This window comes from Mustela putorius, unplaced genomic scaffold (genome assembly GCF_011764305.1).
Source record: "Mustela putorius furo isolate JIRA1106 unplaced genomic scaffold, ASM1176430v1.1 tig00000788_pilon_pilon_pilon, whole genome shotgun sequence".
NCBI lineage: Eukaryota > Metazoa > Chordata > Mammalia > Carnivora > Mustelidae > Mustela > Mustela putorius.
The window spans coordinates 8,868,914-8,886,948 of record NW_025421481.1 but is presented as its reverse complement, the minus strand read 5'-3'; the positions used below and the strand labels follow the sequence as shown (position 1 = coordinate 8,886,948).

Below are 18,035 nucleotides of genomic sequence, written 5' to 3'. Positions count from 1 at the left end.
TTGAGTCAGAGTTGTGAAATAATATTATTGAATTTTAGAGCTCATAAGCTTTCCCTTGCTTTGGGAAATCAGTTTTAATTTGAATTGATTGTTCTGTTTCTTCACTTCAGAGAATATCGTATTTGAAAGACAAGGATTTTGCTTCCAATTAGAAAAACATTTTTTTTGCATTTGAGAGAACTCTGGAGACTCTGGAACATACTGTGACAATCCAGTGCACTTAGCAACTGAAAGAGCGTGGGCTGTGAATGTGTGGAGCCTAGTGACATTAAGAAATCAATTTTGCAAGGAGGTGGTTTGAAATTTGCAGACGTCTTTTCAAGGTGTTGTGAAGAGATGTTGAAGCCACCAAACGATAGAAAATGACATGCATTTCACTGCTTGTGTAATATTCTGCAGCTCAAATTCCCCTGCTCTCTCTATATGTCTGTTCATTCATTCATTCAATCATTCATTCATTCAATAAGTGTTTGTAGAGTATCAGGCACTGTTCTAAGCACTAGGGATACAACAGTCAACACACCAAAGCAAAAACAAAAACAGAGATCCCCAAATCCCAAACCCAACCCTGGCCTCACTAATCAAATTCTATTAAGTCTTCACTGATTAATCACGGCTTCACTTTTCAGTTCATTCAACCACAGTCTTGATTCAGGCCCATTGTGATGGATCCTTATGGTTTAATGGAATCATAATTAAGGAGTTAGAGATTATTATAAAATTGATTAACTTGAAAGTATCTGTTAACTTTGGAAGTAGAACCAAACATTCTTAACAATAACCATAGTTGCTGTTTATTCCTGAGATATAGACATATGAAAAGAAGAATTCAAGGTAAGATGATGAGGCTGAGCTGAGCCCTGGGAAGAAGAACGTGTTGTTTCAGTGGGCTGATGATGTCATTTGGGGCACAGAGTTTTATGAACTGTACTAGTGATGTGTGTGGCTCTGACTGGTTAATTCAGAGTTGAGATGAATATGTGTATTTATACAGGTAAGCGCTCTGAGGCAGAAAACAAAAGTTGTGCATGTTTTGATCTGTTTCCTGCTGAACTGTTACCTTGGGGAATTGGACTATCATCTGTTTCTCACCTGCAGTAGCCTCTCCTCTGTTTTTCCTCTACTTTATATGTCCCTATGTACCTTCTGTACTTTATAAGTTATTTTCTGTAGCTTATTGCTTCACAAAATTTTTCCTCTCACCATAAGTATGTTGCATTTTACTAGAGATAATCAAAGTCACCAGATAAATATGGAGTAATATCTAAGACAGAGTTGACAGACTATGGCCTGCAGAGTAAATCTGGCTGACCGCCCTTTTTTGTAAATAAAGTTTTTGTTTGGAACACAGCCACACTCATTTATTTACTATTGTCCGTGGCTGCTTTGGAGCTACAGTGGGAGGATTGAGTAGTGGCAACAGAGATCTTTGGCCTGGAAGACCTTAAATATTTATTATCTGGTGATAATAAAAAAGTTTGCCAACCATGTTCTAAGAATTAAATTACTTGAAGATATTGGGGGAAAAGATGATTTGAAGTTTAGAGCTTTTAAAAGTTTTGACTTACTTAAGTATAAGCAAAATCAGCAGAATCTCACTCCTTTTGTCTATGTGCTTGTGTGTGTGTATGCATGTATGTGTGTGCAAAACTCAGAGTTGAAAAAAATTCATAGGTGGTGAGGAAATGGAAAAAAACTGTAACTTTTGTTGACAGGGAACCTGCTGATTTTAGCATTGTACTTGTGATACTGTTAAGAGGGTTTGTTATTGAGATGAAAATTGAAAATGTGGATAAACAGAAATCTAATATTGCTCTAGTAATTTTTCAGAGTTCTGGAAACAAGTCTTTTGAAAAAATGAGCTTGTTGTCTTACCTATTGCTTTTTGTATTATTATATAAACAATCAATGGCTTACATTGTAGGCACTTCCCTAGTTTTAATTCATTTAATTCTTACAACCATATGAGGGAATTGCTATTCCTTTTATCTCCATTTTGTAGATGAGAAAACTGATGCTCAGGGAGGTTAAATACATTTTTTTTAAAGATTTTATTTATTTATTTGACAGAGAGAGATCACAAGAAGAGGAAGAGACAGGCAGAGAGTGAGAGAGAGAGGGAAGCAGGCTCCCTGTCGAGCAGAGAGCCCGATGCGGGACTCGACCCCAGGACCCCGAGATCATGACCTGAGTCAAAGGCAGCGGCTCAACCCACTGAGCCACCCAGGCGCCCCTTAAATACATTTTCTAAGGTCACATGACTAACAGATGGTTGAGCCAGGCAATCTCATTCTAGACACTATGTTCCTAATCACTCTCCTCTACTCCCTATAGCCATTCACACAGTGACCTTGACAGTGAAGGCAACACTATGGCAACCACAGTGAAGGAATCAATAATAAGCATCAGCTGTCCGTCTAAACAGTATAAGATGTGCACACATTTTCCTTATTATATAAGCTCAATAATTAAACCTTGGTATTTTTTTGTTTAAAAAATAAGACACCTATGTAATAACTGCTTGAAACTACTCTTTCAGCAACACTTGAAAATAATCAAGCAAATTTTTGGAGGAAAACCCAACTTCCTTGACTAGTGAAAGGCGAGAAGTCTTGGTAAAGAGTACTATATCGATAATAAAACTTGAATAAAAAAAAATTGCTTGCATTTTCCTTTGAGGTTTTTATAAAGTGCAATGGAAATCAAAGCTTACGTAATAGAAGAAAATTTGTGAAACCCCTGTATTACAAAACTAAGAAGTAACCTTTTCTGATGATGCCATCAAATAAGTAGGAGCTGTAGTGAGTAATTAGCTCGGGGAAGAGGGTGAAAGAGAATGTTCTAAGAAGCTTAGAAGTTGATATAGCTGGATAGGCTGAGCCTTGAGTAAAAGTGGAGCTGGGAAGGGGTGTATGAGTGTATGTGTGTGTTGTGTTTTGGGGAGGAGGGCTGGTGCTGGTAGGGATATGAGGAGGGTGTCATGAGAAATGGGCTAGTTAGTGGTCTTCAAATTTTCTTCTTCATTTCTTAAAAGAATTTCCAAAAACTCTATATTTCTTGCATATTTTAAAATATGTGTTGTGAATATTGTATTGGCAATAAGTCTCACAGTGAGTAGGGATGTGGTTATGGTGCCTTGCTTAAATTAAGCAGGTGTTGCATTGTTCCATCAATGCCCATGGTAAGATTCTAGATACCTTTCTTTTGTCAAAAAGATAAGAACAATGGTGAAAGGGGAAGAGGGGAGAGAACTTTGACTGCAGTGGCCTTTGAAGGCACATAAATACGTGGAAAATATGAAAGTGGAGGATCTTGAAGTTGACTCACTTAAAACCAGAGTCTGGATCATCAAGAAAGACTTTATATAGATAACTACAGAATTAAACTACAAAATTAAAGTCTCCTCTTCCATGGAGGAGACCCACGGAATAATATCAAGCTCTTTCAGTTAGCATAATTGGATTTGTGTTTTAAAAGATCTTTCTGGTCACTTTGAAGAATCAGTTGGAGAAAGGCCATACTAGAGACAGAAAAACTAGTTAGGAGGTTTTTGCAGAAACATCACCGAAAGAAGATGAAGGCCTGAGATAGGGCTGGAACTATGGAGATGAAGAGGAAAAAACACCTTAGAGTCGTGTTGTCTGATAGAAATGTAATGCAAACCACAAATGAGAGCCACATACGTAATTTTCAGTTGCCTAGAAGCCACATTAAAAAGTCTTCAAAAGACATGAGTGGAATTTTAATTTTAATGAAGTATTTTATTTAATCCAATATTTTAAAATATTGTCATTTCAAAATGCCACCAATATAAAGATGACATATTTTATATTCTTTTTCTTTATGAAGTCTTTGTGTGTGTGTGTGTGGTTTTATTTAAAGATTTATTTATTTGAAAGAGAGTGAGTGCATGTGGCGTGGTTGGTGGGGGGAGGAGAGGGAGAGAAAATCCTAAGCAGACTCCATGCAGAGGCCAACTTGGGGCTTGATTTTAGGACCCTGAGATCACAATAGGACCCTGAGATCACAATAGGAACCTGTATAAGGACCCTGAAATCCTTATACAGGATGTATAAGGATGCTTCATTGCACCACCCAGGCACACCCCTCTTTATGAATTCTTTGAAATCTGTTGTACTCTACATCAATAGCACTTCTCAATTCATACTTGTTGCATTTCAAGTCCTTAAGAGCCACATGTAGCAAGCAGCTGCCATATTGGACAGTGGGGGGTCTAGAAATTGGGACTGGAAGTAGGATCAGAGGACTCAAAGATATCATTGCTTCTTGTTTGGGTCCTCCAATGGTTGTATCCAGTGGAAGGACCAACTGGGTGAATTGTGGGAAGTTTAGCCAATTCATAATTTCAATCAACTCCATCAAGCCAGCTTAAATGACTATACTGTCTAAATAAAAACTGCATGCTTGGGGTGCCTGGTGGCTCAGTGGGTAAAGCCTCTGCCTTCAGCTCAGGATATGGTCTCAGGGTCTTGGGATTGGGCCCCACATTGTGCTCTCTGCTCAGAAGAGAGCCTGCTTCCCCTTCTCTCTCTCTGCCTACTTGTGATCTCTCTCTGTCAAAATAAACAAATAAAGTTAAAAAAGAAGAAAAGAAAAAGAAAACTGCATGCTTGCTTAGAGGATGCAGCTTCAAAATTAGTCACCTGGCTCTTTTTTGTAACCTAATGGCCACACCAACCATCTTCTAGTATGAAAATTCTGGAGCCTCCCCTAATGCTGTTATTTACTGAGAGAAAACAGGAGAAGAGTAGATTGGGAGAAAGTTGTGTGTTTAGTTTAGATTATGTTAAATTTGAGGTACTCTGGTAGATTGGATTATTGTTCAAAATGTTTCCTGTTCCTCTCTGTAGAAGGACTATGCTTCTTGGCATCATTGAGAATAGCCTTGACCATTTGAGTTGTTTTAGAAAATGAAATAAATGTGAGTGGAAGTGATTGGTGCCACTTCAGAACAGGTTTAAGAGGCATTGACTGGTTCCTCCTCAAACCCAAGACTTGCAATGTCCCAGATATGGCTTGTTCCTTTAGCCTTAGTCCCAAAGTGAAGATAGTACATGGAGCAGAGACCCAGCTGATCTGCATTATTCACACATGTGAATGAGGAGTAAAACTTTGTTCTTCTATGCTGTGGAGATGTGTGATTGCTTTTTACTTAGCATAAGTTAGTCTAAAGAGACTGATGCAGTGTCTCGTACTGGCATTGGGGTGTTGCTGTAGCAAAAACTTAGAATGTGTATCCCTACAGAGCTAAAGAGTGGGCAGCAAGCAAACTTACTGGAGCCTAGAAAGATGGCGACTCATGTTATTTGATGATGAAATATTTGATAAAACTGTTATTTGCAATAACTTGGTAGCATAAAATACAGTGAATAAACTTGGGGTTTTAGGTGAAGGGTTTGGAAACAAAAAGCATGTGTTGGTTGCTACTGGTTGTATTTGCCAAGGTACTGCAAGAAAGATCTGAACTCAGAAAAGAATAGCCTAGTTTTCAAGCAGGGAGGAATGAAACAGTCCAAAATCTCTAGGACTTTGCAGGGTTGAATTTTTATCTCAACCTGGTAACAGATACAACTAAGGGAATTAAATATTCAGCCTCCTGACAAGAACAAAGTTAAAAGTATGGTCATTGTGCTTTTTGTATTTCTTGCTGTGCATTATGGTAAGAAGGTTTGGAAATCATTAGACTGGCGTTTTATGACCAATCCAAAAAGTCACCTAAAACTTTAGTTTTTCTTTGACCAGTGTATTATATGATAGACCTGATTCCAAGAAAGACGTCCTCACAGTGCACTTCCAATCTCCACTCAGCATAAGCTTTTCCGGGAGCCCGCTTTTGTTGTCACTATGTATCTGCGTATTTCCCTTTAGTTTCTGCTTTGTAGTAAGCTCAGAGTTATAGTGTTGGTGGTGGGGGGAATGATAAGGAGGGGTAAGAGTGGTAGGACATGTAAATCGGGGTGGGGGGGCGATGAAGCATGAGAGACTGTGGACTCTGAGAAACTAACTGAGGGTTTTGAAAGGGAGGGGAATGGGGGATGGGTGAGCCTGGTGCTGGGTATTAAGGAGGGCACCTATTGCGTGGAGCACTGGGTGTGGTGCATAAACAATAAATCTTGGAACACTGGGGAAAAAAAAGTGGTTGGACATGGAGTTAAGGAAAATATGCCATGTGGACCCCAAGTCTTGGAGTTCCGTTTTAGAAATGCCTGAATGAATCAAAAACATCTTCTGCCTTTTTTGAGATTTAGTAAATGAAGCAAATAGTATGTAGTCCAAGAATGTGCTTCGAGATACTTCCCCTAATGTGATGCAGTTAGTGGAAAGTCTGTGTAATTAGCGAATATGGGATTTCTTTTTTCAATTTGTAGTAGTTATTGTATATACATCTTCATGCTTTAGTTAAAAAACCATTAGTTTTTTATAATGAAAATAACATATATTCACTATAGAATTGTTGGGATGTACAGAAAAGAACATAGAACAAATATTCTTGTAATCCTGGCTTTCAAAGATAACAGACTATTAATAGTTTTACTTTAACATTTTAAAAATAATTTATTTATTTGAGGAGAGAGAGAGAGAGAGCAGGGGGAGGGGCAGCAGGAGAGGGAGAGAGAGAATCTCCAGCAGACTCCCCATTGAACATGGAGCCCCATGCGGGCTCAATCTCAGGACCCTGAGATCAGGACCTGAGCCCAAACCAAGAGTCAGACGCTCAACCAACTGAACCAACCACATGATCCTACTGTCACATTCTTAAATGAACTTTGAATTGCATAAATAACACAGGAAGGCCTTTTCTTTGTTAAAAAAATAAAAATAGGAAGATGGCGCCGAAAGCTAAGAAGGAAGCCCCTGCCCCTCCCAAAGCCGAAGCCAAAGCAAAGGCTTTGAAAGCCAAGAAAGCGGTGCTGAAAGGCGTCCACAGTCACAAAAAAAAGAAGATCCGCACATCACCTACATTCCGACGACCCAAGACTCTGCGTCTCCGAAGGCAACCCAAATACCCTCGAAAGAGCGCCCCCAGGAGAAACAAGCTTGACCACTATGCCATCATCAAGTTCCCCCTGACTACTGAGTCAGCCATGAAGAAAACAGAAGACAACAACACACTTGTGTTCATTGTGGATGTCAAGGCCAACAAGCACCAGATCAAACAGGCTGTGAAGAAGCTCTGTGACATTGATGTAGCCAAGGTCAACACCTTAATCAGGCCTGATGGAGAGAAGAAGGCATACGTTCGGCTGGCCCCTGACTATGATGCTTTGGCTGTTGCCAACAAAATTGGGATCATCTAAACTGAGTTCAGCTGGCTAAATCTAAATACAGTTTTTTCATGATAAAAAAAAATAATAATAAAAAAAATAAAAATAAACAGACAAGTCTAAAGTCTCATTTCATTCCCTCCTTCTGATTTTAGTTCCTTCACAGAGGTAACCATTGTGAACAATTTATTGAGTGTTCTTTCAGAACTTCTCTCTTTCTCTCCCCATTCTCTCATGGTATATAGAGACATACATAGAAATACAAATATTACAGTATCATTTTATGGCACTTTTAAAAAGATAAGTGTTAGCATACTGTTCACATCATTCTACACTTTTTAAAATAAAAATGTAAAATATATTCATGTCAGAATGTACAGATCTACTATATGTTTTAGATTGCTGATAGGTATTTAATACTACAGATAAATTATGGTTTGTCTACCATTACTCTATTGTTGCACATTTAGGTTGTTCTAATGCTTTGCTGTTATAGGCATTTAATGTTAGCAATGAACATCTGCTGTACGTTCTGTATGTGTCTGTATATGAATCTTTATACATACTGTAAGTGATAATCTACGCTGATTTTAAGAAGTGAAATTTCCGAGACATGTGGTATATTATAGCTTTGGCTACTTTTACAAAGACCCTCAAAAGTAGTCCTTTAAATAAGATGGGAGATTATTTTTATCTCATAATAATCTGGGTGTGAATTGTCTAGGACTAGTGTTGTAGTTTCACAGTGTTGGGCATCCAGATTCCTTCTATGTTGCTACTCTGTTTTCCTTGGAGTGTTGCTAGCATTGACATTCAAGAGAATCTGTGTCTTGGATATACTGTTTGCACAGTCTTGGATTTCTTTGTCTTCACTCAACTCCTGGACCGTCAACCACTTGCTGCATTCCAACAGCTGCTGTAGTGATTGACTCCATGCTGGCCTGCTTGGTTCTACCACCTGAAGCTACCATCTGGAGTTTCCAGCTCCTTCCACCACTTTTGAAGTAGGAGGAAATGCTATATCACAAGGTATGAGATTTAGCATACCCAGTAGCCGCCTATGGGGCCAGGTGATCCAACCTGGAAATACAGAGATGAGTCTTCACCAATAGGGTATAGAAGACAGGAGGAAAACAGCAGGGACATTTTCTCTCTACCTTCCGTTCTTATAGACTATTCTAAGATATGAAACATAAAAAGTTATATAGCCTGTTTGGGAACTATCCCACATGGCTGAGCAACTGGCTATGTGTTTCTTTATGGTTCATTGGCCAGCATTGTATTTCCTTTCCATCTGTCCTTGTCTCAGTCTTTTTGGGATGCTATAACAAAAATATCATAAATTGAATGTCTTAAACAGCAGTTCTTTATTTCTCACAGTTCTGGAGCCTGGAAGTCTATGATCAGATCACTGGCAGTTTCAGTGTCTGGTGAGAGTCCATTTCCTGCTTCATAGGTGGTGGTCCTTTGCTGCATCCTCACATAGCAGATGGGTACAGGGAGCTCTGTGAGTTCTCTGTTATGAGGGCATTTATCCCATGCATGAGGACTCCATTCTCAGGATCTCACCAATCGCAAAGTCCCCACCTCCAAATACCATCACATTAGATTTTAGGATTTACAGTGTGAACTTTTTTCACTGTGTGTGGGGGCAAAACATTCAGTCTACAGCATTATGCTCCTGCTTCCCCACCAAATTCAAGTCCTTATTTTTTTTTTTTTTTAAGATTTTTATCCATTTATTTGACAGAGAGAGAGATCACAAGTAGGCAGAGAGGCAGGCAGAGAGAGGGGGAAGCAGGCTCACTGCTGAGCAGAGAGCCCAATGCGGGGCTCGATCCCAGGACCCTGAGATCATGACCCGAGCCGAAGGCAGAGGCCTAACCCACTGAGCCACCCAGGCGCCCCTCAAGTCCTTATTATATGCAAAATACATGCTTTCCTTCCCAATAGCCCCCCAAATCTTAACTTGTTCCAGCATCAACTTTAAGCCTACGTGTAAAATCTCATCTAAATATCATCTAAATCAGATATGAGTGAAACTCAAGGTAAGATTCATCCTGAGGCAAATTCCATTCTTGCTGGGAACTTGTGAAACCAAACATGTAATGTGCTTCCAAAATACAATGGGGGAAAGGCGTAGGATAGACATTTTCTTTCCAAAAGGAAGAAATAGGCAAGAAGATAGGAGCGACAGGTCCTAAGTAAGTCTAGAAGCCTAATGGAGCCATTAATATTAAACCTTAAAGCTGGGGAGTAATCTTTTTGGCTTGATTCTCTGCCTTTCAAGCCTACTGGGATGGCAGTGTTGCCCCACAGCTCAGTGGTACAGCCCCACAATGTCTCTGCTAAGGTGACTCTCCATTCTGGCCTGGTGTCTCTTCTGGGCTAGGGCCCTGAACCTGTGGTCCTTCCAGAAGTCCCATTCTTTGAAATCTATGTGGAGGCATCTCTATGTCCAGGGCCTATATATTCTGCACACTGGCAGAGCAGGTGTTGCACAGAATCACCAATGTTTGCTGCTTGCCCTTCTGGAAGGGAGGCGACTGAAGCCTGCTGGGGCTGCCCTTGGGGCTGTTGAGGAGCCTATGAGGTGATGGGGTGCTGGGTACCATTCTGTTCCCTGGCCTTTTCACTCTGGGCCTGTGATACTAGTGCCAGCTTTGCTGGTCTCTGAGTTGCATTAGAGGTCATTCCTTTCACGTCCTGAATGCTAGCTCCCGGCTGTTGAGATGGCGGACTCAATACTAATCTTATCAAATGGTCGCTTGGCCACACTCTTAGTGTTCTCTTCCAAACAGCATTTTCATTTTTTATAATAGGAATAGGCTGAGAATTTTCCAAATCTTTAAGTTCTATTTCCTTTTTGCTTGACAATTCCATCCTTAAGTCATTTCTCTCTTCTCACATTTTATTATAAGCAGTCAGGAGGAGCCAAGCTCCACCTTCAACACTTTGCTTAGAAATAGCTTCAGTTAAATATCCAATTTCATCATTCACAAGTTTTATCTTCCATAAAACAGCAGAATGCAAACGCAATTCATTCAAGTTCTTTGCCACTTTATAACAAGATGGCCGTTCCTCTATTGTCCAATAACATGTTCCTCATTTCCATCTCAGGCCTCTTCGAAATGGCCTTTCACATCCATATTTCCATCAAAATTCTGTTCAAGATTACTTAGGTGTTCTCTAAGCAGACTGAGGCTTTCTCTATAGCTCTCCTTTTTTTCCCCTGAGTGCTCACTAGAATTTCTCGTAACTGTCCTTTGACAGCAAGGTAGACTTTTTCTAGCAGGCAGCTCGAAAGTCTTCTAGCCTCTACCCATTAGAGATCCAAAGTCACTTCCACAGCTTAAGGTATTTATATAGTAGTGAAATGTCTTAGTGTCAGTATTTTTATTCGTTAGGGTTTTCCAAAGAAACAGGACCAGTAGGAGATTTTATATATATATGTGTGTGTGTGTGTATATATATATATATATATATATAATTATATATATAATAGTATATATATTTTTCACTATAAGGAATTAACTCACATGATAATGGAGGCTGAGATGTTCCATGATCTGGCATCTGAAAATGAAAGAACTAGGAAAACCAGTGGCATAGTTCAGTCCAAGTCCCATAGCCTGAGAACTAGAGTTGTCAGTGGTTTAAAATTCCAGCCTAAGACCAAAAGCCCAAGAACTGGGAAAGCTGGTATCCAAGGCAGGAAGAAATGGATGTCCCAGCTCCAGCAGAGAGAGCAAATTCACCCTATCTTTGTGTTTTTGTTTTATTTGGAACCTCTTTGGACTGATGGTTACCCACCCACATTGGTGAGTGATCTTCTTTACTCGGTCTATCAAATCTTTTCCAGAAACACTCTCACAGACACACCAGAAATAATATTAATAATATTTTGGCTAGCTATCTGGGCATCCTTTAGCCCGGTCAAGTGGACACATAAAATTAATCATAATAGTCCCATTTCCCTGTCTTCCCATTTGCCTCATTTTTGCCTCAGGGAACTGCATTACCCTATAAAGTACTGGCACTTAAGTTTTTGCCTCAAACTCTGTTTTCTAGGAAACCCAGGTTAACACAGAGAAGTGGGCTATAAAAAATTGGACCCTCAGGACGGGATTTTAGAGGTGAATTGCCCACTGTCTGAAAACAAGAGGGAACCAATTGCAGTAATAGGTGGCGTGGTAATAATCCTTGGCAAGCAGTGATTTCACCCATAGTTTAATTGTGATGAGATGCAGATAGAACAAGGTTTTGGGAGATTAAATAGCTGTTGTGTTTCATCAGTATGGGGGCAATATTAATTAAAGGGGTTGTGATGTGGCTTCTTTTGTAGGTATTGAAAGTCTTGCAGAAAATTTACACACACACCACACACACAACACACACACACTCACTCACTCACTCACTCTGTCTCTAGTCTTAGGGCAGTTATTTGACAACTTACGTCATGCTGAGAAAGTCAGAATGCCTTTATTGCAGCTCAGGGCAACTGTAGGTAGACAGATCAGGCCAAGGATCTGATCGTATAGCAAAGATTCCAAGAAGAGAATGGGGCCCAGAGACTTGAGATACAGATATTTAGGCAGACAAACCTAAGAATTTGGAGCTCCTAGATGACTCCGAGCCTTCCAGGCTGGCAAAAATAGCCCCTAAGCATTTGCCACAGAAAAATAGTCTCTGCTTGCCTGGGGGAGACATACAATAATCTAATCTGAAGCAGGTGCCTTTCAAGATGATTCTTGTTTTCTTCACCATATGCCCCAACGCCCTTCATTACCTCCTGGCTAAAAACCAAAGTCAGGTTTCAGCACAGCCTGAGCAGGAAAGTACAAGTTCTGCTCTGGGAAGAAACAGCCTAGATGCCAAAGGAATTGCAGGATCTGGCTCATAGGTGTTAGCTGAACCTGGGGAATGTGCATAGGAGCGTATTTTGAGTATGTTAGACCAGGAGGACAGAATACAAAGCTGAATAGGGTTGATTTCATTAATACAGGGTTACTTAGCCATACTTCAGGGTTCCCAGTCATTTAACAGGATGGCTTCTGGAAGCGTGGATCTGGTCATGTTCTGTATCGATTGAAGTAAAGATGACAGAACTTCCTTGGTATGATATTGAGGAAAGGACCAGAAGGCTGAGAGATGTGGGAATGTTAGAATGAGTTTATTATGTATGTCCTGAGAGCCCACCAGCTGGTTGTGTCCCCTGGGAATGGTCAGGGAGTATTCGCTTCGTTGACAATGTAAAGAATGCCGTGATGACGGGAGCACCGTGATCTTTGGAGAAGCTTGATAGTTTCTGTCTTCTGTAGGTCAAGGTTGATAGCAGAGGTTCTGCCATGAAGTTTAGTTTCATAATATTAGTGGGGATGATGCAAAGGCCAGGTGGTGGCAGCTAACAAAGGCCACTGATGTAATTACCATAATAGACAGGCAGGCCAGAGGGACGACCAATGTACCTTTACCTACAGGGCTGTTCAATGTTGGCTAATGGATCATGGTTTTATAGGAGCAAGATGGATGAGGAGTCAACGAAATTGCTCTCGATATCTGTCACCAGAAAATTCAAGAAATAGCAAAAACATGATATTAGTTGCTGCAATGAAAACTCGGGGCCCTCATCTAATTTCCAGATCTCAATCCTTGAAGAGGAGATTTAGTACTTAGCAGAGCCCTTATCTGTGGCCTTATAGTTGTTATGGGTGGCAGGGCCAGGCAGAAGTATCTGTAAATGTCTACACCAAAGTCTTCAGTTAGAAGCAGTACTGATCTCCAGAAGAATTGCAGATACTTGTTCAAGCTCAAAGACCTGGAAGATGCAGGGATATTACCATCTAGAACTGTATACCGCAGGTGAAGATTTTAGGTTTTGGAAACAGATATTCCCGTCTGTCCTGGATAATGTTGCTGATCTCTTTGTTATATATCCTGACTACACTTAATTCCATTGGTAGCTTGTCATAAGTAAACCTGTTTACTTTACCCAAGCACTATCTTTTTCTAAACCTGCTGTTGATATTTATTGACGTAGTGTTCACACAGTAGGTTATGCATTACAAATACATTTCTCTAGTGTGTGGCTTTTCTACTTTCGCTTTGCTAACTTTCGCTCTTCCAAAAATTTATCTTAATGTATTCAAATTCATAATATTAGTGGGGATGATGCACTGTCTTTTACTTTTGTACCTTTTAGGAAAGGCTTCAGTTCAAGACCATAAATACATTACATGTTAGAATAATAAATACATGTTAGAATTTCTTCCACTATTTTTACAACTATTTATATACATTTCATATATATTACTTATATAATTATTATGTAAATTACATATTACTCTGTGACTCTCCTTTTACTGTATTGATTAGACTTCAGTTTCCTACAGATTCTGCCCCAGTGTCTATTCATGGTTTTAGTTTAGCTCCTTATGTCTCATGGTTCACGGTCTATAATCATTGTGATAATTTGTGCAGCTGAGATCAGATATCACCTTCTTTACTCCAGTCCATCTTTTCTTCGGTTATCATAGTTTCCTTTCCAAAATACATAAAATACAGAGTGGATTGTGTTCTTTTCTGTTTAGGAACTTTTGATTGTTCCCAAGCAAGTAATTATATTAGCAAACATTTATATAGTCCTTCTAGGCCCTGTTTTGTGGGTGTTACACATATTAATTCATTTAATTCTAAACAAAACAAAACTGAGTTAAATAGGATTATTGTTTCACTCCATCTTACAGATGACGAAACCACAGCATAGTGAAGTCAAGCAACTTGGAAGAAATGGGAATTCAAACTATGCTTTCTGGCTTCAGAATTTGGGCTCTTAGTCCCTATTGTTTTTAATTATACTCTTTTTCTAACTTAAGGCTTCCCACTGAATATAGAACTAAGTAAAAATTTCTTAGCACACCTTCCAACTATCCACTATATTTAATCACACTTCTCTTTCTGCCTTATCTTTTGCCCCCAGATCTATTGTATTCTTTGGTTTACCACACTAGGCAGATGATTTATTTGACTCGCTGTGTATGTTTATAACTTTGTACCTTAGTCAAGCTTTTTTTCTCAATCAGTGATATCCTTTTAAAGGTTCTCCACCTTAATTTTTTCCATTCACTCATTCCAACAAAGATTTGTTAAGCCCTACTACTCTGTGCCAGGCTCCAGGCTCGGATGCTGGGTTATCACAGTAAAAAGGCAAATCCCTATTGCAAGGGGCTCTCTGTTAATGAGGAGCAGGGAAGCGTCCAGATCTAAAATACCACCTTCTCCAGCGTCATCTTGTCTTTCTCCAGTTCCTGCTTCATCTTGGGACTCCTATAGCATGTTTTAGATCTTCATCTCAGCACATATCACAGCATACCTTTTTATCATGTTAGTTGTGTGTCATCTGCTTCTTCTAAGGAATGTGTGGTTTCACCTATGCATTTCTATGACTCACTAAAGAAATTGTTGCATTGCATGAAATGAAAGGATGGAGAAGTTTTTTAAAAAAACGTTTAAATATTGTGTGGTATGGTGAAAAGGAGATCTTTGTGCCTTTTTTTTTTTTTAAAGACTGTATATAGGTACATATTTGGGACAATCCAAATGATTAACAACTAAATTAGGAATAGAGAGAGTCCTAACCTTATTTATTCCTTCGGTAACAGCAATTTTAGATTATAAAGACTTTTGAATAAGCAAAAAGAATCCATGCAGCCTGCAGAGACATTAATTATAAGGAAGCAGCAATTTACATTATTTATAAGGAAGCTATTTACATTACTTAGCCCTGCCAGACACAATAGTTGCAGAGTTCCATTCTTTCAGTGGCATTTGTTCAGTGGCAAGAATAAAGCGAAGTGACAAGGGAATAGAAAAGATATTCTAATAGCTGCATCTCATTACACGAAATATAACACCTCAAAAATGTTAAAAAATGTTTCAAATATGATTTAAACTGAACAAAATTGAAACTTCCATCTTAGCACGATGATGATTCAGAATACAGCAGCCATTTAAATATTCAGACAAGCCTTTAAAAACTACTGCAACTGAAGCATTGTCAACTTTGTATTTGCAAGGAGGAAAATGACTAAGATGCAATGCTATGACTAAGATTCATAATTCAAGCATCTGAATTTAATAAGTCACATTTTCTTTTACCAGTGACATTGAAATGTAAGTGCCTGCACTCTTAGTAAGATTGTTTGTGAGAGCAGACAGACCGGGGAAGGGGGGACCCCACTTCATCTGTTTTATTTTTCTTTTCCTTCCTCCCCTCTGACCACTTTAATTTAATTTTATCCTGCAGTTTCTTTTTCATCAGTATAATAGGTAGTACTCAGAGGCAAATTACATCAGCTTTTGATCTAAAATAGACAAGTCTGTTATATGAGAACAAGGAGAAGATGAGGAGAGGAAGAATTTACCAAGCTGATTTTTTTTAAAAAAATAAAAGATCTATTAATACTTTTTGTGAATATCCCTAGAATGAATTACTTCTTTAGGCTGAAATTCTCCAAGTTCTTAACATTTTTACTGCTCATTTAGAGAAAAGATAAAATCTTAATCAGAGAATGATTTGTATATCCTGAGTGGAGAATTGAACTCCTATAGTGAGGTGACAAGTCACCTCACTGCCTGCCAAAAGGTTCTGGGTCCTAATTACCTGTCTTGAAGAGCAAAATCATCATCATTTTCCTTCAAAGAATATTAGAGTACAGTACACATGGCATATTAGGCCAGCCTCATAAATTAGCACAGGCCCACAGGGCCTGCAAGAAATTAGGTCAGACCTGAAGGAAATCAGGCTGTGGTCCAATAAGCTTCTTAATCTTAAGTGGGAAATTGGGCTCACAGGGTGTTAGGGCCATTATCTTTATTTATTTTTATGTGCGACAGAACCAGCAACACTTTTCATTGTTAGAGACCTATTTTTCTAAGACATCAAATACTTCTGTTTTTTCTCTTAGATAATTTTTGGCATTGTATATTTTATAAAGTTAGAAACTTATACCTTAAGTAAGCAAATAAATAAACTTACTGTTGCCCATAATATGCAGGGAAAAAAGAAATTCCCTTATCCCCAGATATTTTTCTTAAGGCCTATAGTTTCCCTATCAGAAGCAAGTTTCCTAAAATCTCTGTTTAAAATGCAAATGTATTTTGAGAGTTAACACTTCAGGCCACCAGTATGCATTAATGTCTGGCAGTTAATGTTGAATGAAATGCTTATTAATTTAGAATATAGTGATAATTAGAATAAGGATGAAATACCAGTGAAGAACTACAATGTAACCCTAATTGTTAGGCACAGCCATCATTTCCATAGTTACAGACCTCAAGGTACAAATAGAGGGAAGAGAATAGATCATTTGCATGTATTTAATTCTTTTCTATTTTATCGTATTTATTTATTTGAGAGAGAGAGCGCGGAAGAGCACAAGCCCCAGGAGCTGCAGAGGGAGAGGGAGAGGCAGGCTCCCCGTTGAGCTGGTAGCCCCATGTGGGGCTCTTTCCTAGGACCCTGGGATGACACCAGAGTCCAAGGCAGAGGCTTAACTGACTGATCCACCCATCCCCCCCAGGCGCCCCCCCCCGCCCCCCCCCCCCCCCCCCCCCCCCCCCCGCCCAGTGTACTTGATTCTTAAACTGGTTGTCAGATTTTCCTAATTTTAATTTTGATTTGATTTGGTAAGCTTTTTTTTTTTTTTTTTTTGAAACTTAACTCATTTTGAGCACAGGCTTGGGAGTCAGAAGGTTGGGATCTGGTCCCTGATACTACAGTTTATTCTGACCTTGGTCAGGAAAGTTTGGTTTCTTAAACTGTGAAATGGAGATACTCATAATACCCTAGGTGGTAAAGGTGTTGTGATGAAATGAGATTGTTTCAAATGCTTAGAACAATGCCTGACACACACACATATTAATGATCATTATTATCATTAAATAGCCGAAATGGAAAACGAATATAGTCTGAATTTGTAATCGTAACTTTTTGCTTTTGCTATTCGCTGGCTTTCTGCACAAAACCTCTCTCTTCTCTCATACAGCAGTGCCGGTGAAGAGGGCAAACAAGCCGCCAGAGCGTGGTTTCTTTCCGGACCGGGTTCTTTCCCCTTTTGCCCTCTAGGGGCCGCTGTGTTTTCCCGAAAGCGCGCTGGAAGCCTGGTTGCCCGGTGACGGTCGCCAGGCAACCGCGTGTCCACACACTTAAAGCCGGTCGGGGTCTCTTCAATATGGCGGCGCTAGACAGCTCCTCGACCTCTCCCGTCACCCTGTCTCCCACATCCTTGTCCCCAACGGGGCCGCCGCCGACCCCGCCCCCCACCTCGAACGCACTCTCGAAGTCGCCCCTGGAGTCGAAGGACAGCTCTCCGAGCCCAGTGCCGCGCTCCGCCTGCCTCGAGAACTCCTTGCCCCTTGCCGTGTTTTATGGACCGCTGGACGCCAAAAACCCGCTCCTGGCCTCCTGCGAGAGGGAAATCCGGGAATTACTAGGCTTTATGAAGAGAAAGAAGGCGTTAGCGATCACGGGGCAACAGAAGCATGAATTCCACCGGCTTTGGTAAGCAGAGGCAGGGCGCTGGGGAGGGCGCCGGCCCGAGACGGGCAACTCTTGGGGCCTGAGGAGATGCCCTCCAGGATGCCCACGGTGATGCCAGAGCGGGGTCAGAGTTGCGGACCTGGAGATAAAAACAGAGTTTTGGAAGTGGAGACTCATCGCTCTTAACGATCCTCAATTCCCAGTAAATG

General features: G+C 40.0%; 2 protein-coding genes across 2 annotated transcripts in view; both read left to right on the top strand.

The window, feature by feature from the left end:
- Positions 1-6,848: 6,848 nt before the first annotated feature.
- Positions 6,849-7,319, top strand: LOC123393297 (60S ribosomal protein L23a-like). Its single transcript, XM_045084853.1, has one exon. The coding sequence runs from the start codon at positions 6,849-6,851 to the stop codon at positions 7,317-7,319; it is 471 nt and encodes a 156-aa protein (XP_044940788.1).
- Positions 7,320-17,468: 10,149 nt separating this feature from the next.
- Positions 17,469-18,035, top strand: part of CFAP54 (cilia and flagella associated protein 54) — a 303,235-nt gene continuing 302,668 nt past the window's right edge. Inside the window, exon 1 of the mRNA XM_004748490.3 lies at positions 17,469-17,847. Coding sequence (XP_004748547.1) covers positions 17,519-17,847 — 329 coding nt within the window. The 5' untranslated portion in view covers positions 17,469-17,518. The remainder of the gene's footprint in view (positions 17,848-18,035) is intronic.